Consider the following 18,987-nt stretch of genomic DNA (forward strand, 5'->3'; position numbering starts at 1 on the left):
CCCTAGTTTTGATTAAGGCTGCTCTGAGAAAACCACCTGTTATTTCTTAAAAAGAATGAAAAGTTCACACTGCCTATTTCAAATGTTCTTGGGTTTTCAGTGAAAGCAATAATGTATAATCACTTCTTATTTCAATTATAGAGTGAAATTAGTTATATTGGGAAAAAATTTTACAAAGTACAACTCGAGAGAATACTTTCTGAAATGTGTTAATGACATGGACCTATTGCCAGGAAGTGGGGAACTAGTGGAGGGCTACTGTACAATTAACCTTAAGTGACTTCAAAATGTTCCAATAGAATTGCTATTTCCACTAAATTAAGCAAAGTTTCCTTTTTGTTATGATAAATTTCAAAGCATGAAATTAGATATTCAGAGGTGATATTTATTAAACTAACAGCTATTCAATTTGATAATTCAGTAAATTGTGTTGACATCCTGCACTTTTCTTTTAAAATACTTCTAATTTCTTTTCCATTTAAATTATTTCTTCAAATTTTTTTGTATGATTATCGTTTCTTGAATTCTATGCACTCCCCCTATTTTGATACTTTATTTTGGGTGCCATTAAAAGTTGGATTCTGCATGGTAACCCAGCCAGAGCTACTGTAGTAAATCATGCAGCAAATAGTATTATGAACCCACGCAGTTTCAATAGTAAAATTGTGTTTCCCAAGTTTCTCCTAGACTACAAATAGTTCTAGTTACTGAAATGCAGTGGGTAATCAGTGCCTCTCTTCCCCCAAACAGATTAACTACGTATCTTTGTTTTTAAAGTGAAGACGCACAGGTTAAGGACCAAGATTAGATTAGATTAGATTCCCTACAGTGTGGAAACAGGCCTTTCGGCCCAACCAGTCCAAACCGACCCTCCGAAGAGTAATCTACCCAGACCCATTTCCCTCTGACTAATGCACCTAATGCTATGGGCAATTTAGCATGGCCAATTCACCTGACCTGCAAATCTTTGGACTGTGGGAGGAAACCAGAGCACCCCGACAAAACCCACGCAGACACGGGGAGAATGTGCAAACTCCACACAGTCGCCCGAGGCTGGAATCGAACCTGGGACCCTGGTGCTGTGAGGCAGCAGTGCTAACCACTGAGCCGCCCCAAGCCATAATATCATTAAAGTAGGAGAGAAGGCAAGTCGATAATTAGTTGTGATGTAATATCGTGTGTTTTTGCAACAGCCATTCGAGAAAGTAGAATCAGTCGATAGGTTAGTGAAGAAGGCGTCTGGTATGCTTTCCTTCATTGGTCAGAGCATCGAGTATAGGGGTTGGGAAGTTATGTTGCGGCTGTACAGGACTTTGGTTAAGCCACTTTTCAAATCTTGCATGCAGTTCTAGTCTCCTTCCTGTCAAAAGGACATTGTGGAACTTAAAAAGGTTCAGAAAAGATTTACAAGGATGTTGCCAGGGTTGGAGGATTTGAGCACTAGGGAGAGGCGAGATAGGCTGGGGCTGTAGAGGTTTATAATATCATGAGGGACATGGTTAGGATAAATAGACCAAGTCTTTTCCCTGGTTTGGGGGGGGAGTCCAGAACTGGAGCGCAAAGGTTTAAGTTGAGAGGGGAAATATATAAAAGGGACTTAAGGGGCAATATTTTCATGCACAGGATGGTGCGTGTATGGAATGAGCTGCCAGAGGAACTGGTGGAGGCTGGTACAATTGCAGCATTTAAAAGGCATCTGGATGGGTATATGAATAGGAAGGGTTTAGAACGGTAAGGGCCAAGTGCTTGGAAGTGGAGTAAGATTAGTTTAGGATATCTGGTTAGCATGGAAGAGTTGGACTGAAAGGTCTATTTCCATGCTGTACTTCTCTATGACTCCATGAGTCTAGAGTCAACCAGAGAGCAAGCTATCTATATTTAGTCTGGCAGCATCTGTAGGGAGAGAAAAGAGCTGACGTTTTGAGTCTAACTGACCCTTTGTCAAAGCTGCCAGACCTGCTGAGATTTTCCAGCATTTTCTCTTTTGGTTTCAGATTCCAGCATCTGCAGTAATTCGCTTTTATCTATATTTAGTATTGTTTGATGACATAGGATTAATTAATTACCTTGAAATTAAGATGCCCCTAGGTACCAGTGGCCATAATATGATTCTATATGATTGCAGAGCTGAGTATTTCATGAACTATTGTGTGACTGTCAAAATAATGTAAATTTTTCATATATAGAGAGAACACAATCATTGTCTCAGGTCACTTGAGAATGTAGTCAGAATACGATATGTCACAAATTCCATTGTGATATGCTGTAGGAAAGTATTCACATCCCTTAGCTGCTGAAATATCAGAATATTATAAACTTTGCTCTCAAAAGCTATATTTTTAGTTTTAGTGTTTCACTTTAGCATAGTCACACTTAACAATTGTGTCAGATTGGCACATTTAATAGAACAGTCATCCCACAGTTAGCAGATCGTAGATTCTAAACCTTTTACCAACATCTTAGCATACGTTATGTCTGACAGTTTAATGGTGTTTCTTCACACAAGCCATTCAAGTTAGGTTGTCTCATCATGTTCTAATGGATCAAGTGGTTATGAAGGATCTTGAAAGTATCACTGTCCTCGTGTGCTGGTCACTGATTTTCAGCATAACAACCTATTCAACCCATTGGAACAACGCTCCAGAAGCTTAAACCTGTTGGACTATAACCTGGTGTTGTGTGATTTTTAACTTTGTACAACCAATTTTGCAAGATGGAATTATAAAAGGGGCAAATGGCTATCGATTCGTCTCTTTTATAGTTTGTCTTCATGCTAAGTGACTGACTTTTAAAATAATTGTGTGTAATACATTTTAGAGATGATGGTTAGGTGTGATAAGCTGCTTCATAAATTTCAACATTTTATCTGATGGGTCAGTTTGAGATTTTTTGCAATCATTATGTTTGTGATTTTGATAAGTCCTCCAGGACTACTGTTAACTGCATAACCAACCATGAGAAATTGCAGTAGAAAAGCTAAAGAGTACCTTCCTCACCATTCCCCCCACCTTGATTTTAGTGGGTGTTTCCTATGAAAAAAGAATTGGTCCCTCGCTTATTACCTCCCTAAATTAGCACTGTTGACATTATGCTGCCAGGTGTGGAACTCTGTGTGTGGACCATTGCCCAGGGACTACTTTGGCACAGTGTGTCGCATTGTCATAAATACATTTCATTCTTACTACATTTGGATGCAAGTAGCTTTTTTAGTAAGTTTTTGTAATCAGCCTATTTGTATCTGTGATCAGAAACCTCCAATACCTTCTAGCCAAGAAGAGACTATGTGTCATTAGACACTGTCCTACAAGAAGCTTCAAATGCTAATCACAGAATAGGATACCAATTTATGTCTTGATTTAACAAAATTTTATGAATTTATTTAGATTTTTTTTCAACCTGATCCTTTCGTTCTGATAACATTCAAATCTAATGTTTTAATTTGCAAAAGAATATTATCAGAACATGATAATCGAAAATTCCGGATAACAGATTAAGATAATGGGTATGTATTTGGATTTGTAAGGGTTAAAATGAAGGAGGGAGGGAGGTCTTGAAATAATGCAGTTCATCAGACATATTGGCTTAGCTAGCACTGATCTGGACGTGCAGACAAATCAAGCCAGGAAAAGGGTGTAAATTGACCTGAGGCGAGTGATGTCACCTCCATTCATGAGGAGCATGAATAATTCAGCAACGGACAGACTGCACCAAGCAGCAGCATTTTGTAAAACAGCTGAACCGGTGTGTTTTTTTTGTATGTGAGCAACAAGACTGGAAAAACAGCCACAATATAGCAATGATCGAAGTGAACCCGACTGGTTGCCTACAGTGTCGAATTTTCTGTTCAAACCAAGCTTTGACTCCTTTAATTCTAGTCTTGTGATGGTTGTGGAGGTGAGTATCCTCCCACCTCCTCACAGGCCCTGAATGTATGAATGAAGCTGTAGGTGCTTGTCAGTGTGGTGCAGTCCTTAATGGCTTCCAGGTTAGTTCTGCTGTTTGGACAATTTGTTTTTATATATTTATTTGCTGCCTTGTTGAGAATGAAAAGATCCTGAGGCTATTCCTGTTGTTGCGTATTTTCATGTCAAGCCGAAGATGGAACTGTTAGAATTCATTGGTGGTGTATTTGCTTTAATGCCTGCTTTTACCAGACATGTCTGTTGAAGCGATTTAATTCTAAGCTCTTTAGAATGGGTGAGGTTGGGGGGAGGGAGTTTGGAAAAGAATCATTATAATCTTGAGGTTTAGTTACATCTTGTTTTTCTATGCTTACACTGAATTGATTTATTCATGATACCCTGTACATGTTTTTTTTAAAAATCATTAAAATACCTGGTCCTCAAAAGAAAATGAATTCTGAATGCGTCACAGAGTGGGTGCAGGGTCTGACTGGCATCAAGTATTGTACTCAGAGTCAATACTATGCCTGATGTAGATTATTGTCCATATGTCTCCTCAGAGTGCGGCAGAACATTTAATCCCAAGAGACAAAATAACACCCTCAGTTCAGAATATTATTATGGGTCATTGCAGAAATGTTGGAATGGTTTCTGAGAGTGTGTGGGTGTTGTAGTTTTTAGCTCCATCTATTAATCTTCTATTGGCTGCTTTCGTCCCTGGATGAAACCCTTGGATATCTCAATAAGCATTATTTTGCAGCATTTTAAGTAGACCTATCTATATATTTTTAAAAATTATTTGCAGGATCTTTGCTTGTGAAATCATTTTTAAACAAATCTTCCTAATTTAACTTAAGTGACAAATTAATTATGAGGTGATTCCTCTTGAACTGGCCTACAAAACAGTGAATGGCTTTGATTGCCACTGCTAGCTATCAGTTTATTTTTCACCCTATCCATCAGTACATCATTATTGATCTTTTATTGCTGACTTTGCATCCTTTCCTTGCTACCTTTGAAGGCTGGCAGCCAGAAAACAAGAGTATCAAGTGTGTATGACTACTTGAGTATATAATTTCTTTCCTCTGGTGAACTGGAATCCACACTGGAGTCTAAATGGATACATTTCAGAGCTCTCACAGGCAAGACAGTTATGATTGCTCCAGTTTGAAGCAATTCTTCTCTATAATATGGCGCATAGTGAGAATGCTGATTGTAATAGCTTCTACTGCTTATCGAAGTCTAAATTGAGCAGTGATCAAAATGCCAGTATGTCAATATCAACCCACAGATGTTCGACAGCAAGACTAACCATTCTTTGTACATTTTTCTTATATAAAGTAAATTAATTTGACCAGAAAATGGCAGCCTTAAGATGCATTCTGGGAGACCATCAGAGAATGAGTGAGACACAGTACTGTTACATTTGGGAAGTTAAACACAGAGTGGTGGTGCTGCTGCTTTCTTACTGCTAATGCTGTCTGAAACTTCCATATCAGCAGAAAATATATTTAAACTAAGAAATTAAGTTGAACTCCAGAGCTTGGACAAAGAGCCTGTTCAGAAGCTAAAAAGAGTGGTGTCCTGAGGCTGAGAAGTTATTGATTCATAGCACTTAGGCTATTTCCAGTATTCAGTTAATCTTGATATTTTTAGAAAAAATGTTTGAACCATTAGATAATTTTATTATATATATATATTGAAGTTGTGATATTGAAGTGAGTTGTCCACTTTGTGTTATTTTTTAATGTTTGATGGGCACAAACCAAACACAAGTGTTTCAGTTTTATGTTTGGGTGCAATTCCTGTTCAGTTGCTTTCATCCAGGCAAGCATTCTTCATAGTAAGTTAAATTATTAATTAGGTTGTACAATTTTTATCCCATTGTCTGTGGAAGAAAATAATCCTCTTATTTAAGTTAGTGTTTTTTCAATTTATTATATCTTGAAAAGTGTGAAAATTTGCCTTCTTCTTTCAATGCTGTCCTAAGAAGCTGAATTACAGTGGAGTTGACTTTTGACAGTGCGTTGTAGGAATAATACATTTTATTTTTGAGTTGAGACTGTCCTCTAAAGGAAATTACTGAAGGCGAGGTATCTTTTAAAATTAATTGAAAGACTATTAGAGTATTGTACATGATATGATCACTGTTATTTTTGTGCGGTGATGTCTTAGACTTTTGAACTTATAAAGATGAAGAATGGCAGTATCAGGAAGTAGAGCCCCTTCCATTTTGGGTGTCAATATCAGTTTGAAATATTCTTGTGCCAGGTCTGGCAAAGTTGCGTGCAACGTAAAGCACACTCTTATTTCCCAACCTGAGAACTGCATTCTGCAACATCTTTATTTCCCATATCAACCACTTCTGTATGAATGCCAGTGGTCATTTATTACTTTTGTTTAATTTCAAAAATGCTGTTGAACTATTTTATATCATTTATTACACTTTTCAAAAGCTGGAAACTCCAGTTAATTCTTTCTTTGATTATGCAACATTTCTGTCTTGGAAGCTAACTTTATGCAATCCAAGAATCAGAATGATCTTGCATTAGCTGGAGTAGGCCGCCTTGCAGCAATTATCCTGAATTAAACATTTATTTCCTTTATTTTCATTTTAATTATGATGCAAAATGTTAATGAGACATTTGGGACTTTCTGAATATTGGGTCCAATGATCTGTCACCTGAACCAATTAAATTGAAGGAGAGAGAGTTGCAGTGAAAGATGGAGAAGAAAATACGGCAAATTAAAGTAAGATTAGATACAGAAGAAGTATGGTCAAGAGAAGGGAAAAACAAAAATTTTGAAAAGATTCACTAAAAATCTCAACGAACACCATCAGGAATATCATGTCACTGTGTCATTGTTCTCTTTTTGAGCCTTCAATATTGAGTCACTCTTCATTAACAGAGCTGTTATTACCAGAATTACCAGCCTTTACGAGCTACAGTAAAATTCATTCATATTAATGATGTAAGTTGTGCAATTTCATGATGCATGGTGGAAACACAACACTGCTGTCTTTGTAGTTCTTGTGAGGGTAGCAGTGGAGCAGTGCAAGTTATTTGGCAATTGGTGTCGAATGGAAACTAATAGTGTATTTCTGTTCTTTTTGACAAGCCTTTTTTTAAACCTGCTGGTAGTGTTCATTTTATTGAGTAGTTTCTGAAATGCTGGATGGTCCATTGACATTACAGTTGTGGTGGTTTCAGTGACATAGCTGCACATGGTGGGATCACTCACAAAATGTGAAAACCTGCTTTAATATTGTGGCCTCATTAGAATTTCTCACACTTCACATTAAAATGAATAAATTTGAACAGACTAGCCAGAGCGTTATAAACAATTCCTTATTCTTAACTGCCTACACCTGAGTGAGTTGAAAAGTGTGCCACTGGATAAGCACAGCAGGTCATGCAGCATCCGAGAAGCAGGGGAATCGACGTTGCAGGCATAAGACCTTCAGGAATGCCTGAAACGTCCATTGCCCTGTTCCTCGGATGCTGCCTACCCTGTTGTGCTTTTGCAGCACCACACGTTTTGACTCTGATCATCAGCATCTGCTGTCTTCACTTTCTCCTACACATAGAGTGAAGATACTATGAAATGAAATTTTTAAGGAACTGGTGGAATTAGTGAAGAGAGCAACATTGCTTCAAAGACATAAGTGGCAATAAATTCATTTGATAATGGGCACATTATTGTTTATAATAGAAAGAGACACTAGGATTGTTGGAATTAGCTTGTTGGCTGGGCATTTATGTTTACATTTGTTCACACTGCCTAAAAGGCTTGCAAAAATATTCTCAACAATCCTTGTAAGAGTGAACAAGTTTAAAATATTCAATTTGGAACATTCAGTAAGATATTTGGAGGTGATGGTGGTGCTGGGAGTGTGTGTTAGTGTTTGGAGAATGTTGGTGGTAGTGGAAGCCAAATGTGTTTGGGTCTACTTAATATACTGTCAGAACTATCATTGAAATACACAGCAGTCTACCTGGCTTGGACGAATTTCATTAAAATATATTGTTATTTACAAGTTGATTATACAGTGTTCATCCCAATGGTATCACAACATCTAGGAGTGTGGATGTCATCTCGGAAACGTTGCACAGCAAAACCTGATAATAGATGTCTTTCATAAGAATGTCTTTGAATTTAAATGACCATAAGAACAGAGAAAAGCCTGACCCTAAATGTTTTGTTTTAGTATTTATTATGAATGATATTACTTGATTTCCCAAATGTTGTATGTTGAGGCCAAATGTTGTTTTTAAGCGAGCCGTTTAAATGGCCAAAGGTAATTAGGCTGAGGGCATGCAGACATAATCGAGTTCTTACTTTAAAGTCGTGTATTCTGACCCTGTTATCATATTTCAATTATACGTTGAATTATCAGTTATTGTTGTAAATGCAGCAACCCTCTGTGCTGCCCTGCATTGCCTTCAGTGGAAGAAGGGTGTAATTATGACAAATTTGCCAGACCATTTCTGTTACAAATGTGGATATAAGAATTTAGTGGAATTAAGGTTAAAATATTATTAATGGGCAAAGGCAGATAATGTGTGCAGACATTTTTTTGGTATAGACTAATATAAAGTCAACACATGTCGACATAGCAAGACTTATGTAAGTTTACAGATGGTAATCAACTGGACCAATTATTTGACATGCAATAATCTTTAGCATCTCAAATGAAATCTCTTCCTTCTCCTCTGAGCCTACATATGCGTTTCATTTTGCCTGTGGGTCTTAGTAACTTTATTTGGTTATTGATTTTTCCATTTATGCAATGCCACTTGTGATTTATCTAATAACATCATTACATTCTGATTTAACCCTTTATTTCACTTGCCTTCCAAACTAGGATAAGGCATCATCAGATTATGTAACACAACTGAATTAGTGACTCTGCACATTTTGAATAATTTATCAGGATATTAATTTCCTCATACCCATGACATCACTATTATTGTTACACAGTTATAAAGCGAGAAGAAACAGACACAAAGCACAAAACAAAATTCATTTAGTAACCTGCTGTGAAGCAAAAGCATTTTGGGAGTTCTCTCAATGACCTTGAAGATACTAACAATATAGTGCTAAACCATATAGATCAGAAAGTTTTATTCCTGATTCCTGATTCCTAATTGGCAATGAATATTTGGTCATTGCTGTTGGCTACAGCACCAAAATGCTGGATGAGAGAAATGAGTTGGGGTTGACTTTCCTGACCATCAAGCAGAGACTGTTGTGACAGTGTATTTGTTTATTTACTAGGACTCTGGTTGGACCCATGCTCTATTTTAAATAATTTCACCTGCTTCACTCAACAGCTAGCCCTTGTACAAATCTCATGAGTATCATAATTTATATGTGGCAATAACTAAATCAATCCAGTGATTACGGATAGTCAACATGGGGTTGTGCGTGTGAAATCGTGTCTCATTAATTTGATTAAGGTTTTTGAAGAAGTGACTAAGCGGATTGATGAAGGCAGGGTGGAGAACCTTCAGTAAGGCATTTGACAGGCTTTTGCATGGTAGACCGTTTAATAAGATTAGATCACATGGACTACAGGGCAAGCTAGCTATTTGGATACATAACTGGTTCAAAAGTTGGAGATGGGATGGTAGTGAAGAATTGCTTTTTGGACAGGAGGCCTGTGACCAGTGGTGTATCGCAAGGATCAGTGCTGGGTCCACTGCTTTTTGCCATTTGTATAAATGATTTTGACGTGAATATAAGATGTATGGTTAGTAAGTTTGCAGAAATTGGTGGTGTAATGGACAGAGAAGAAGGTTACCTCAGTACATCGGGACCTTAATCACATGGGCCAATGGGTCGAGGAATGGCAGATGGAGTTTAATTTAGAGAAATATGAGATGCTGCATTTTGCTAAGGCAAATCAAGGCAGGACTTATACACTTAATGGTAGGGTCTTGGGGAGTGTTGTCAACCAAAGAGACCTTGGAGTTCTGGTTCCTACTTACTTGAAAGTGAAGTCGTAGAGTTAGGGTAATGAAGAAGACATTTGATTTCCCGGGCGTTACTGATCAGTGCATTGAGTATAAGAATCATAAAGATTAGCCCTGGAAAAGCACAGCCGGTCAGGTAGCATCAGAGGAGCAGGAGAGTCGATGTTTCAAGCAAAAGCTCTTCTTCAGGAATGAGGCATTCCTGATGAAGAGCTTATGCTTGAACTGTCGACTCTCCTGCTCCTCGGATGCTGCCTGACTGGCTGTGCTTTTCCAGGGCCACACTTTTTGTCTCTGATCTCCAGCATTTGCAGTCCTCACTTTCTCTGCATTGAGTATAGGAGGTGGGATGTCATTTTGCAGCTCACAGGACATTGGTGAGGCCATTTTTGGAATACTGTGTTCAGTCCTAGTCACCCTACTATAGGAAAGATGTTGTGAGCTGAAAATGTGTTGCTGGAAAAGCGCAGCAGGTCAGGCAGCATCCAGGGAACAGGAGAATCGATGTTTCGGGCATAAGCCCTTCTTCAGGAAGGGCTTCTTCCTGAAGAAGGGCTTATGCCCGAAACGTCGATTCTCCTGTTCCCTGGATGCTGCCTGACCTGCTGCGCTTTTCCAGCAACACATTTTCAGCTCTGATCTCCAGCATCTGCAGACCTCACTTTCTCCTGAAAGATGTTGTGAAACTTGGATGTGTTCAGAAAAGACTTATGAGGATGTTGCCAGGGTTGAAGGGTTTGAGCTATCGGGAGAGGCTGAACAGGTTGGGGCTATTTTCCCTGGACTGTCAGAGGTTGAGGGATGACGTTACAGAAGTTTGCAAAATTGATAGCATGAATAACCAAGTTCATTTTCCCCATGGTAGAGGTGCCCAGACCTATAGAACACAGGTTTAAGGTGAGAAGGGAAAGATTTAAAGGGACCCTAATGGGCAAACTTTTCATGCAAAGGGTGGTGTGTATATGGAATGAGCTGTCAGAGGAATAGGTGGCAGCTGGTACAATCTCAACATTTAAAAGTCATCTGGATGGAAGGGTTCCTATGAATAGGAAGGTTTACAAGGATTTGGACCAAATACTGGCAAATGGGACTAGATTTATTTCAGAGATCTGGTCGGCATGGCCGATTTGGACCTATGATCTGTTTCCATGCTGTACCTCTCTATGACATTAATCAAAATTTGGCCATTTTCATAATATGAATCATTTATTAATAAAATCTGGTGTTTCTTGAGCTGACGAAAGAGCTCTGCTTTCTGTTGAAAGATTTACTGTATCAAATTGTAACCAAATTCTCTTCAACTCTTGTTGCATATAAATCTTGAATTGACTTAATTTTTCATTTCTCAATCCTTTGCTGTGTGGAAGTAAATACGTGTGAAACATGCTTGTTTTTGTGAATATATCAATAGAAATGTGTGTGTTTATCTATTATTGAAATGGGTGACTAACTTCCTTATGGTGTTGTGGCAATCACTTTGCATGAACCATTAAGTGCAGTGAAGCTCAATGTCGCCTCACTGCTTAACTCCACTGATCCATCCTCTACTGATCACCTGAAACAAGCCATCAAAATACATGGATTATTGATTTAAAACTGATTAAAGAAATAATACTTTTGAGAATGTATCTTTCCATTATAGGTTTTGAGTTCATACAAATGGTCAACCCAATGGTGTCTCTTTGTAGCTGACACAGAAATCTGTATTATTCCCATGAACAGCTAAGAACCAGTGATGTGCCGTAATTATAATAGTGGGAGACATGTAGCGACAGAAGGTGTAGAATCTGTGTGGGTTCAGTTGAGGAACTGAAAAGGAGAAAAGACCATGATGGGATTTATGCACAGGCCTCCTGGCAGTAGTGAGGATGTGGGGAAGAAAATAAATCAGGAGAAAGAAAAGGAATGGGAAAAATGCACAATTACAATATTGATGGGGGTGTTCCATATGCATGTGGACTAGGAAAATCAGTTTGGTAGCAGATCTCAAGAAAAAAGACATTTGGACGGGTATATGAATAGGAATGGTTTGGATGGATGTGGGCTGGGTGCTGGCAGGTGGGGACTAGATTGGATTGAGATAGCTGAAATGGTTGGACCAAAGGGTCTATTTCCGTGCTGTCTGTCTTTATTACTTTATGACATTGGTATTATCGCTAAACTATTAGTTCAGAGTCGCATTATGGATTGTCTGAAAAACCTAACTGGTTTGCTAATCTCCTTTCGCAAAGGAAACAATTGTTCTTATCTGGTGGGGCTGATATGTAACTCCAGACCCACAGCAATATGATTGACTCTTAACTGCTCTCTAGATAGTTTGGGATGCGCAGTGACTGCTGACCTAGCCAATGATGCACACATCCCGTGAATAAATTCTTACCATAAAAACCTTGACAGAAAGTGAATTTCCTGTACTAAATAAATCTTTTAATTACAAGATCAGGAACGAGCATGCTTAAAAATCTGATCCTTATGTTCGAGTATTGGATAATGACTTGATTTTTTTTGTGTAATGTGTTGTAATTAAATGGGAAAAATATACAGGGACCATACAAAATTACTTGCTGCGTATGACAGTCATATCTTTAAGAATTAATGATTAGATGTCTCAGATCTCATGCAGCCAAGAAGAACTTGCAATGTGCAACTTCTATCGTTGGTAGCTGAATCTTGCATCAAAATCTTATAACTGGCATTGTCCTACAACTAAGATAGAACTGCCTTGCAGTTATCAATGAAGGAAGAATCACTTTGGGGCCATGTAATGGCACAGAACCAAAAGTAGTCATACTCAGGTGGACAGTTTGGTTGCTCATCAAATCACAGGCCTGCCTGATTAGTATCATATATTTTTGGATTAATGGAGCAGAACTTGTTCTCTCCTCACTGGCTCCCCATACTCCCTCTTAGAACCACACTGTTTTTCAGGATTTGCCCTCCATCTTTCAGTTGCAATATGCTTGGATGAGCGCTGAATATCATTCTCCTCATGCCATGAAATTCCCTTACCTTTAAAGAATATTTTCATTGCATAACTAGTGTTCTGACTGTTCCAGTTGATAATTTTAGTAAAAGGGTAACTTCTGGCTACTGTTTCTGAGTGCCTATTGTAACCATCTGTGTACAGTTGAATTCATATTCAAATAAATAAAAGTTGGTTCTTATTCACCAAGATTTGAAGACGTTCAGTTCCAGAAGATTGAGTGACGGTAGCATTAATCAAACCTGTTAATTTTGTAGGAGAGGTTTTGTACATTATTACCAGACTGTTTTGTGCAAGATATTCACTGGAACCGGGTCAAATAATTTTACTTTTGCGTGTTTCCATTTGTTCTGGTAAGAACGTCATTACCTTGGAACAATGAGAGAATTGTCAAAGCTCCAGGGTTACACGTTTTCATTCCACAATTATATAATGGGCCAATAGCTGAAAACAAGGTAATGAATAAAGCTATATTTAGGTACAATTTGGACAGTTTGTACTTCATACTACATGAGCAACACAGTTGAGCTTAGGGCAATATGCTTCAGCTGTGTTTTGTGAAAGGATATAGTCATTATTTTTGAGAAACTGCCATCTGAAAAAGCATAAAATTTGCCTCTTCCAACAGCAGATTTTCTTTTTCTGTTGTTATTTACTGTGATGCTGCCTGTCAGTTGTAGGAATGAAAATTATTTGCATCCAGATACCACTCTCAACATTAGTCAGGTCATGTCAAGTGCATGCAAATCATCTGGCAGAAGAATGCATTGCCAGTCCCGTTGACAGGGATTAATACACTCCTGTGATATCTCCATTTCCTATCATTCCCATCTGCCATGTTTTTTAAATTGCATATGGTGAGACCAAAATGTGAGATTGGTAACAGAAAACCTAAATCATGCATTAGTATCCAATCCTTGTTAGTGATTTTAATGTATAAATATTACACATGTGAAACTAGTGTTTGGGTCACTGGGAAGTCGTTCAACTTATGGCACAGACACAAAATTGGCTTAAGTGGAAAGAAAATCAGCGGGGAGCATTGCATATAAAATATACAGCACATGTTCTTTGTTCCAACCACATTTGTGTTTCACTTGTTCGTGCAAAAATATTTTATTCATATTATTAGATTAGATTAGATTACTTTACAGTGTGGAAACAGGCCCTTCGGCCCAACAAGTCCACACCGACCCGCCGAAGCGCAAACCACCCATACCCCTACATTTACCCCTAACCAACACTACGGACAATTTAACATGGCCAATTCACCTGACTTGCACATCTTTGGACTGTGGGAGGAAACCGGAGCACCCGGAGGAAACCCACGCAGACACGGGGAGAATGTGCAAACTCCACACAGTCAGTCGCCTGAGGCGGGAATTGAACCCGGGTCTCTGGCGCTGCGAGGCAGCAGTGCTAACCACTGTGCCACCGTGCCGCCAAGCATATCAGAAAACAAGACTTTACAGAAGATTGAATGAATCTTGGGTGTCTCAGTCCAAATGCAATATTGGTATGTTCAACAAATATGGCCAGAAATTATTGGTTGTTCAATTTGAGTTTTACTTAAGCCATCTTCCGTTCTTCATCATCTAACTTTGTCAGCGTAACCTTCTGTTACCTTCTCCCTAATGTGTTTCTCAAGCTTTTCCTTGGATGCATCTATACTATTCACCTCAGATCCAGTTGTGAATATTCATGCCACATACATACCATCTCATTTTTTTTAATTTTGAATCAGGAGTGAAACTTTCCAAATTAAATTTAGATTCAAACTCATATTAACAGAGAACCAATGACTAGTTGCCCCTCTCTTCAGATGGACATTTAACTTACATGGTGTTCCATTCCCCATAGGCAGAAAACAATATGAAGTAACAGCTATGTCATTGCATCGGTATCGTCTGTACTACTGATTAATTCAGCCATCTGCATCTTGTACTCTTGTACAAAATGTATTAGACATACTTGTAATTCAGCAACTTCATCACTTCAATACAAAATCAAACTTTTGTATGAAAATACTTCTGTATGTTGTGAAAGAGTTAGAATTCTTTTACTGTTGCATTGATAATTATATTATCATTAAAAAAATTGTGAAATGTTTTATTTGTTAAAAGTGTCATCTTTCTTGCTCTATGCGACAAGGGATCAAGATTTTGGCTCAACATATATGTTAATAGGGTGAAATAATTGCTTACTTTCTATCTCCAGTCCCATCAGCCTATCTTTGTTAGCTTATTGAAATGATAAAATCCATGATTCCTTGACATCTGCCCGAGAAGAGTATTTTTCGTCAGCCCTCCCTTTGTTTGCTCCCTCTCTCTAATGGCCCCAGTCTGGAATCAAAAAAGCACCGCAGTGGCAAGAGGATATACCCATTTTGGTGTTTCCTGTACAATCTTTTCATTCTGTTATCTTCTACCCAAAGCCAAAAGAGAATCACATTTGTGTAATATTTAAAACAGATTCTACTGTACTTTTTTCTTGCTCTTGGAAACACAATCCTCCTCCTGAGCTGCTTTGTGATTTCCAAACCTCCCTGCCAACTCTTCCCACTGTCTGACATTGCTCCACCTCCCAGCAACAGTTACAATGTCACCCTGCCTCATTCCCCACATTTTTTTTTAAATCTACAAATATTGGTGAGACAAAGCCAACTTTGCCAGCAGAAGTTTAAAGTTACTGACAAATCCAGGGTTTGACACCACAAAATTGAACAAGTGAGTACTTTTCCCCATTCCTGATGTTATTCTATCTTAATGCTCAAGGCTTAGTATTTGACTTGTTGCCCATGAAATCAAGCCAGTTCTATTAAGGGCAAAACAACGCTTCTCAAGTAAAACTTGAGAATCCTGGAGCATAATTTTTGGAGTTGTTATTCTTAAAGCAGAACTAAATAATTAATTTTTCAGTGAATAAATGACTTGTATTGCTTGGTGCAGATGCCTGGATGCACTATAGTCGTCTAAACATTAAAGTCATGCTGTTTACCCACTTTTCTCCAAAACCTATGATTAGAAAATGTGTTAACACACTGTATGAAGATTTAAAATGAGCTGTTTTTCCCAGTTGCTGCACAACAGATTGTAGTAAAGTTTTTAACTGAAAAAAAATTGTACTCTGTTCCATGATGCCTGGTTAACTCATATAATGGAGAGTATTTTTCTTGCAAGCATGCTTAATTTCTATAAATGCTGTTGTGTCTGGAATACTCTAAAAAGATGAAGAGTCAAATACAATTATACCAGAAGGCCATACACGTGGCTCCCCTGGTGATGCAGAAAGACTATTCAGTTAGATACTGAATACATGAAAACCAGGAAGGCCTGAGAATTGCTGAGTGAGTTGCTCTTAGCTAAGCAGTAGTAGGAAAGTGAGAAGGAGTCTTTTCAAGGAGAATGCAGCTGGGACGTTGACCAGAAGAGCTCCTGTGCTTTGAGCAGTTGGATGGTACGATGTATTAGGGATCAGGCAGAAATAATATGAGGTACCAAAAGAAGTAATATGAGTGCAGTGTTGAGGATTGTAATCTTTAATTAGAGGTAAACTGAGGAGGCCATGTGACCTGTTCAGAAATCTGCTGGGCCTGGGTAGTTTAAGCAGAGTGCTGTAAGATGGTCATGGTTGGAGATCAGGATCGTGGTCTCTGTATTTATAATAAATAGACTATAGTTCTCCCAAAGTTGCAAAAAGTATTGAGTTAAAAAAAGTCATTGTGAATTGTTCATTAACTCCGAAGATGAAAAATAATTGGGGTGAAGAATAGCTAATCAGCATTTCTAGCTGGATGCAAGGCTGATGTGTGGGGATGAGTGCAGCAGAAACCATTTTTGAGGTCATTTTATACTTTAATCAACTAATCAATGAAATTCACAGACTGGCAGCAGACTTGTGTGGCCAACAGAGAATATAGCAGCTTGGCTTTGTGAACCTCCTGAAGGAGGGCTACATCCAAAAATTCGACACCTCCTGATGCTGCCTGGCTTGCTGTGTTCTTCTCGCCTCCTGTTTTGTACCTTGGATTACAGCATCTGCAGTTTTTTTTGTCTCTAACCTTATGAACCTCCATAGCTGGATGCAGGAGATAGATGTATTTGACTGAAAAGACACATCCTGCAGCCACCGAATGTTCCCAGGAGATTTTGGTGTGACCAGAGGGTAAGAATATGGAATCCCTACAGTGTTGAAACAGGCCATTTTGCCCAACAAATCCACACCGACCCTCTGGGGTGTATCCCACCCAGACCCCTATGCTGTTATTCTACATTTCTCCCTCTAATGTACCTAACCTACAGGTCCCTAAACGCTATGGAATTTGGCATGGGTAGTTCACCTAGCCTGCACATTTTTGGACTATGGGAGGAAACTGGAGCACCTAGAGGAAACCGATGCAGACATGGGGAGAATATGTAAATTCTACACAGTCACCTGAGGTGGGAATCGAACCCGGGTCCCTGACACTGTGAGTCAGCAACAGTAACCACTGAGCCACCGTGCCGCCCATCATCAGGACAGGCTTTAGTGCTGATAGTGGAATTCTGATACTCTCCAGTTTTGAAATTTGGTAAATTCTCCAAAAATTAAGGTAAGTGCCTGGGGGCTGTGATATGAAGTTACTACTCAGCAAAACAGGGAATTGAAAGCTGGGACCATGTGTTGGCTAGGAGGAATGTGTTTGTCATTAGGACTGTAATTTTGTTGAAAGCACAAAGTGTGATAAGTACAAGAGAGGAACATTGCTTTTTGAATTTTAAAGTACAACTTATCTCGTAAAGAAAATAGTGTGTACTCAATGGAACTTTCAGTTTTTAAAATGTGAAATTTTGTTGTGTCATCCTCTTCAGCTAACAACCCAAAATTCGATTTTTTTGTTTAAATGTTACATCAATCTTTGCAGGGATTCTATGAATGCCTTTATAATCAACAATCAACAGGATGAGAGAAAATGGGATAAATGACTAAGGTTAAAAGAATGATGAGGGAAAATGTATCCTTCAGATCAAGTTAGAGTCAAGCTCACAAATGCTTCATCTCATGTACGATGGATCACTCAATTAGGAGCATTTTGCTATATTTATAACAAACAGTGGCATAGGAATTTATAATATAAAAGAATGTTCGGCAATGATACACAATCTAAGACTATTCCAGAAAAACTGAAACATGGAGAAATTACACAACAGCTGTGCATTATACAGGAATATTGCGCACATGTAATGCAGAGAGATATTCCATGTGGACTTTAATAGTACGTCATGCACCTGTATTGAGAGTTGCAAAAGAATTGAACTTGCAGTATGGGTCAGTACCTGGGATTTCGAGGTTGTGGTCATTTCAGAGACGTGGGTAGAGCAGGGACAGGAATGGTTGTTGCGAGTTCTGGGATTTTGATGTTTCAGTAAGAACAGAGAAAATGCTAAAAAGAGGTGGGGGTGTGGCATTGTTAGTTAAGGACAGTATTACAGCTGCAGAAAGAACATTTGAGGACTCATCAACTGATGTAGAATGTGCTGAGATTAGAAACAAGAAAGGAGAGGTCTCCCTGTGGTAGTTTTCTATAGGCTTCCGAATAGTTCCAGAGATGTAGAGGAAAGGATAGCAAAGATGATTCTCGTTAAGAGCGAGAGTGACAGAGTAGTTGTTATGGGGGACTTTAACTTCCCAAATATTGACTGGAATATTATAGTTTAAGTAGTTTAGGTGGGTCAGTTTTTGTCCAGTGTGTGCAGGAGGGTTTTCTGACATAGTACGTAGACAGACCATCAAGGGATGAGGCCACATTGGATTTGGTACTGGGTAATGAACCCGGCCAAGTGTTAGATTTGGAGGTGGGTGAGCAAGTTGGTGATAGTGACCACATTTCAGTTATGTTTACTTCAGTGATAGAAAGGGATAGGTATACACCTGAGGGCAAAAGCTACAGCTGCGGGAAAGGCAATTAAGATGCGATTAGACAAAATTTAGGATGTATAGATTGGGAAAGGAAACTGCAAGGAATGGGCACAATAGAAATGTGGAACTTATTCAAGGAACAGCTACTTTGTGTCCTTGATAAGTATGTACCTGTCAGACAGGGAGGATGTTGTTGAGCGCAGGAGCTGTGGTTTACCAGACAGAC

General features: G+C 38.7%; 1 protein-coding gene across 9 annotated transcripts in view; it reads left to right on the forward strand.

The window, feature by feature from the left end:
• LOC122540691 (protein Aster-B-like) overlaps positions 1–18,987 on the forward strand; it is a 640,121-nt gene that overhangs the window by 470,436 nt on the left and 150,698 nt on the right. The window contains exon 1 of one of the 9 annotated variants that reach the window (XM_043676784.1): positions 3,569–3,894. The exons of 7 other annotated variants lie outside the window; for them this stretch is intronic. Coding sequence is in view for 1 of the 2 variants with exons in the window: in XM_043676782.1 (XP_043532717.1) it covers positions 3,975–3,985 (11 nt within the window). In the remaining variant the exon portion in view is untranslated. One more of the 9 variants, XM_043676782.1, reaches the window with a different exon arrangement.

The sequence above is a fragment of the Chiloscyllium plagiosum genome, chromosome 35 (genome assembly GCF_004010195.1).
Source record: "Chiloscyllium plagiosum isolate BGI_BamShark_2017 chromosome 35, ASM401019v2, whole genome shotgun sequence".
Taxonomy (NCBI): domain Eukaryota; kingdom Metazoa; phylum Chordata; class Chondrichthyes; order Orectolobiformes; family Hemiscylliidae; genus Chiloscyllium; species Chiloscyllium plagiosum.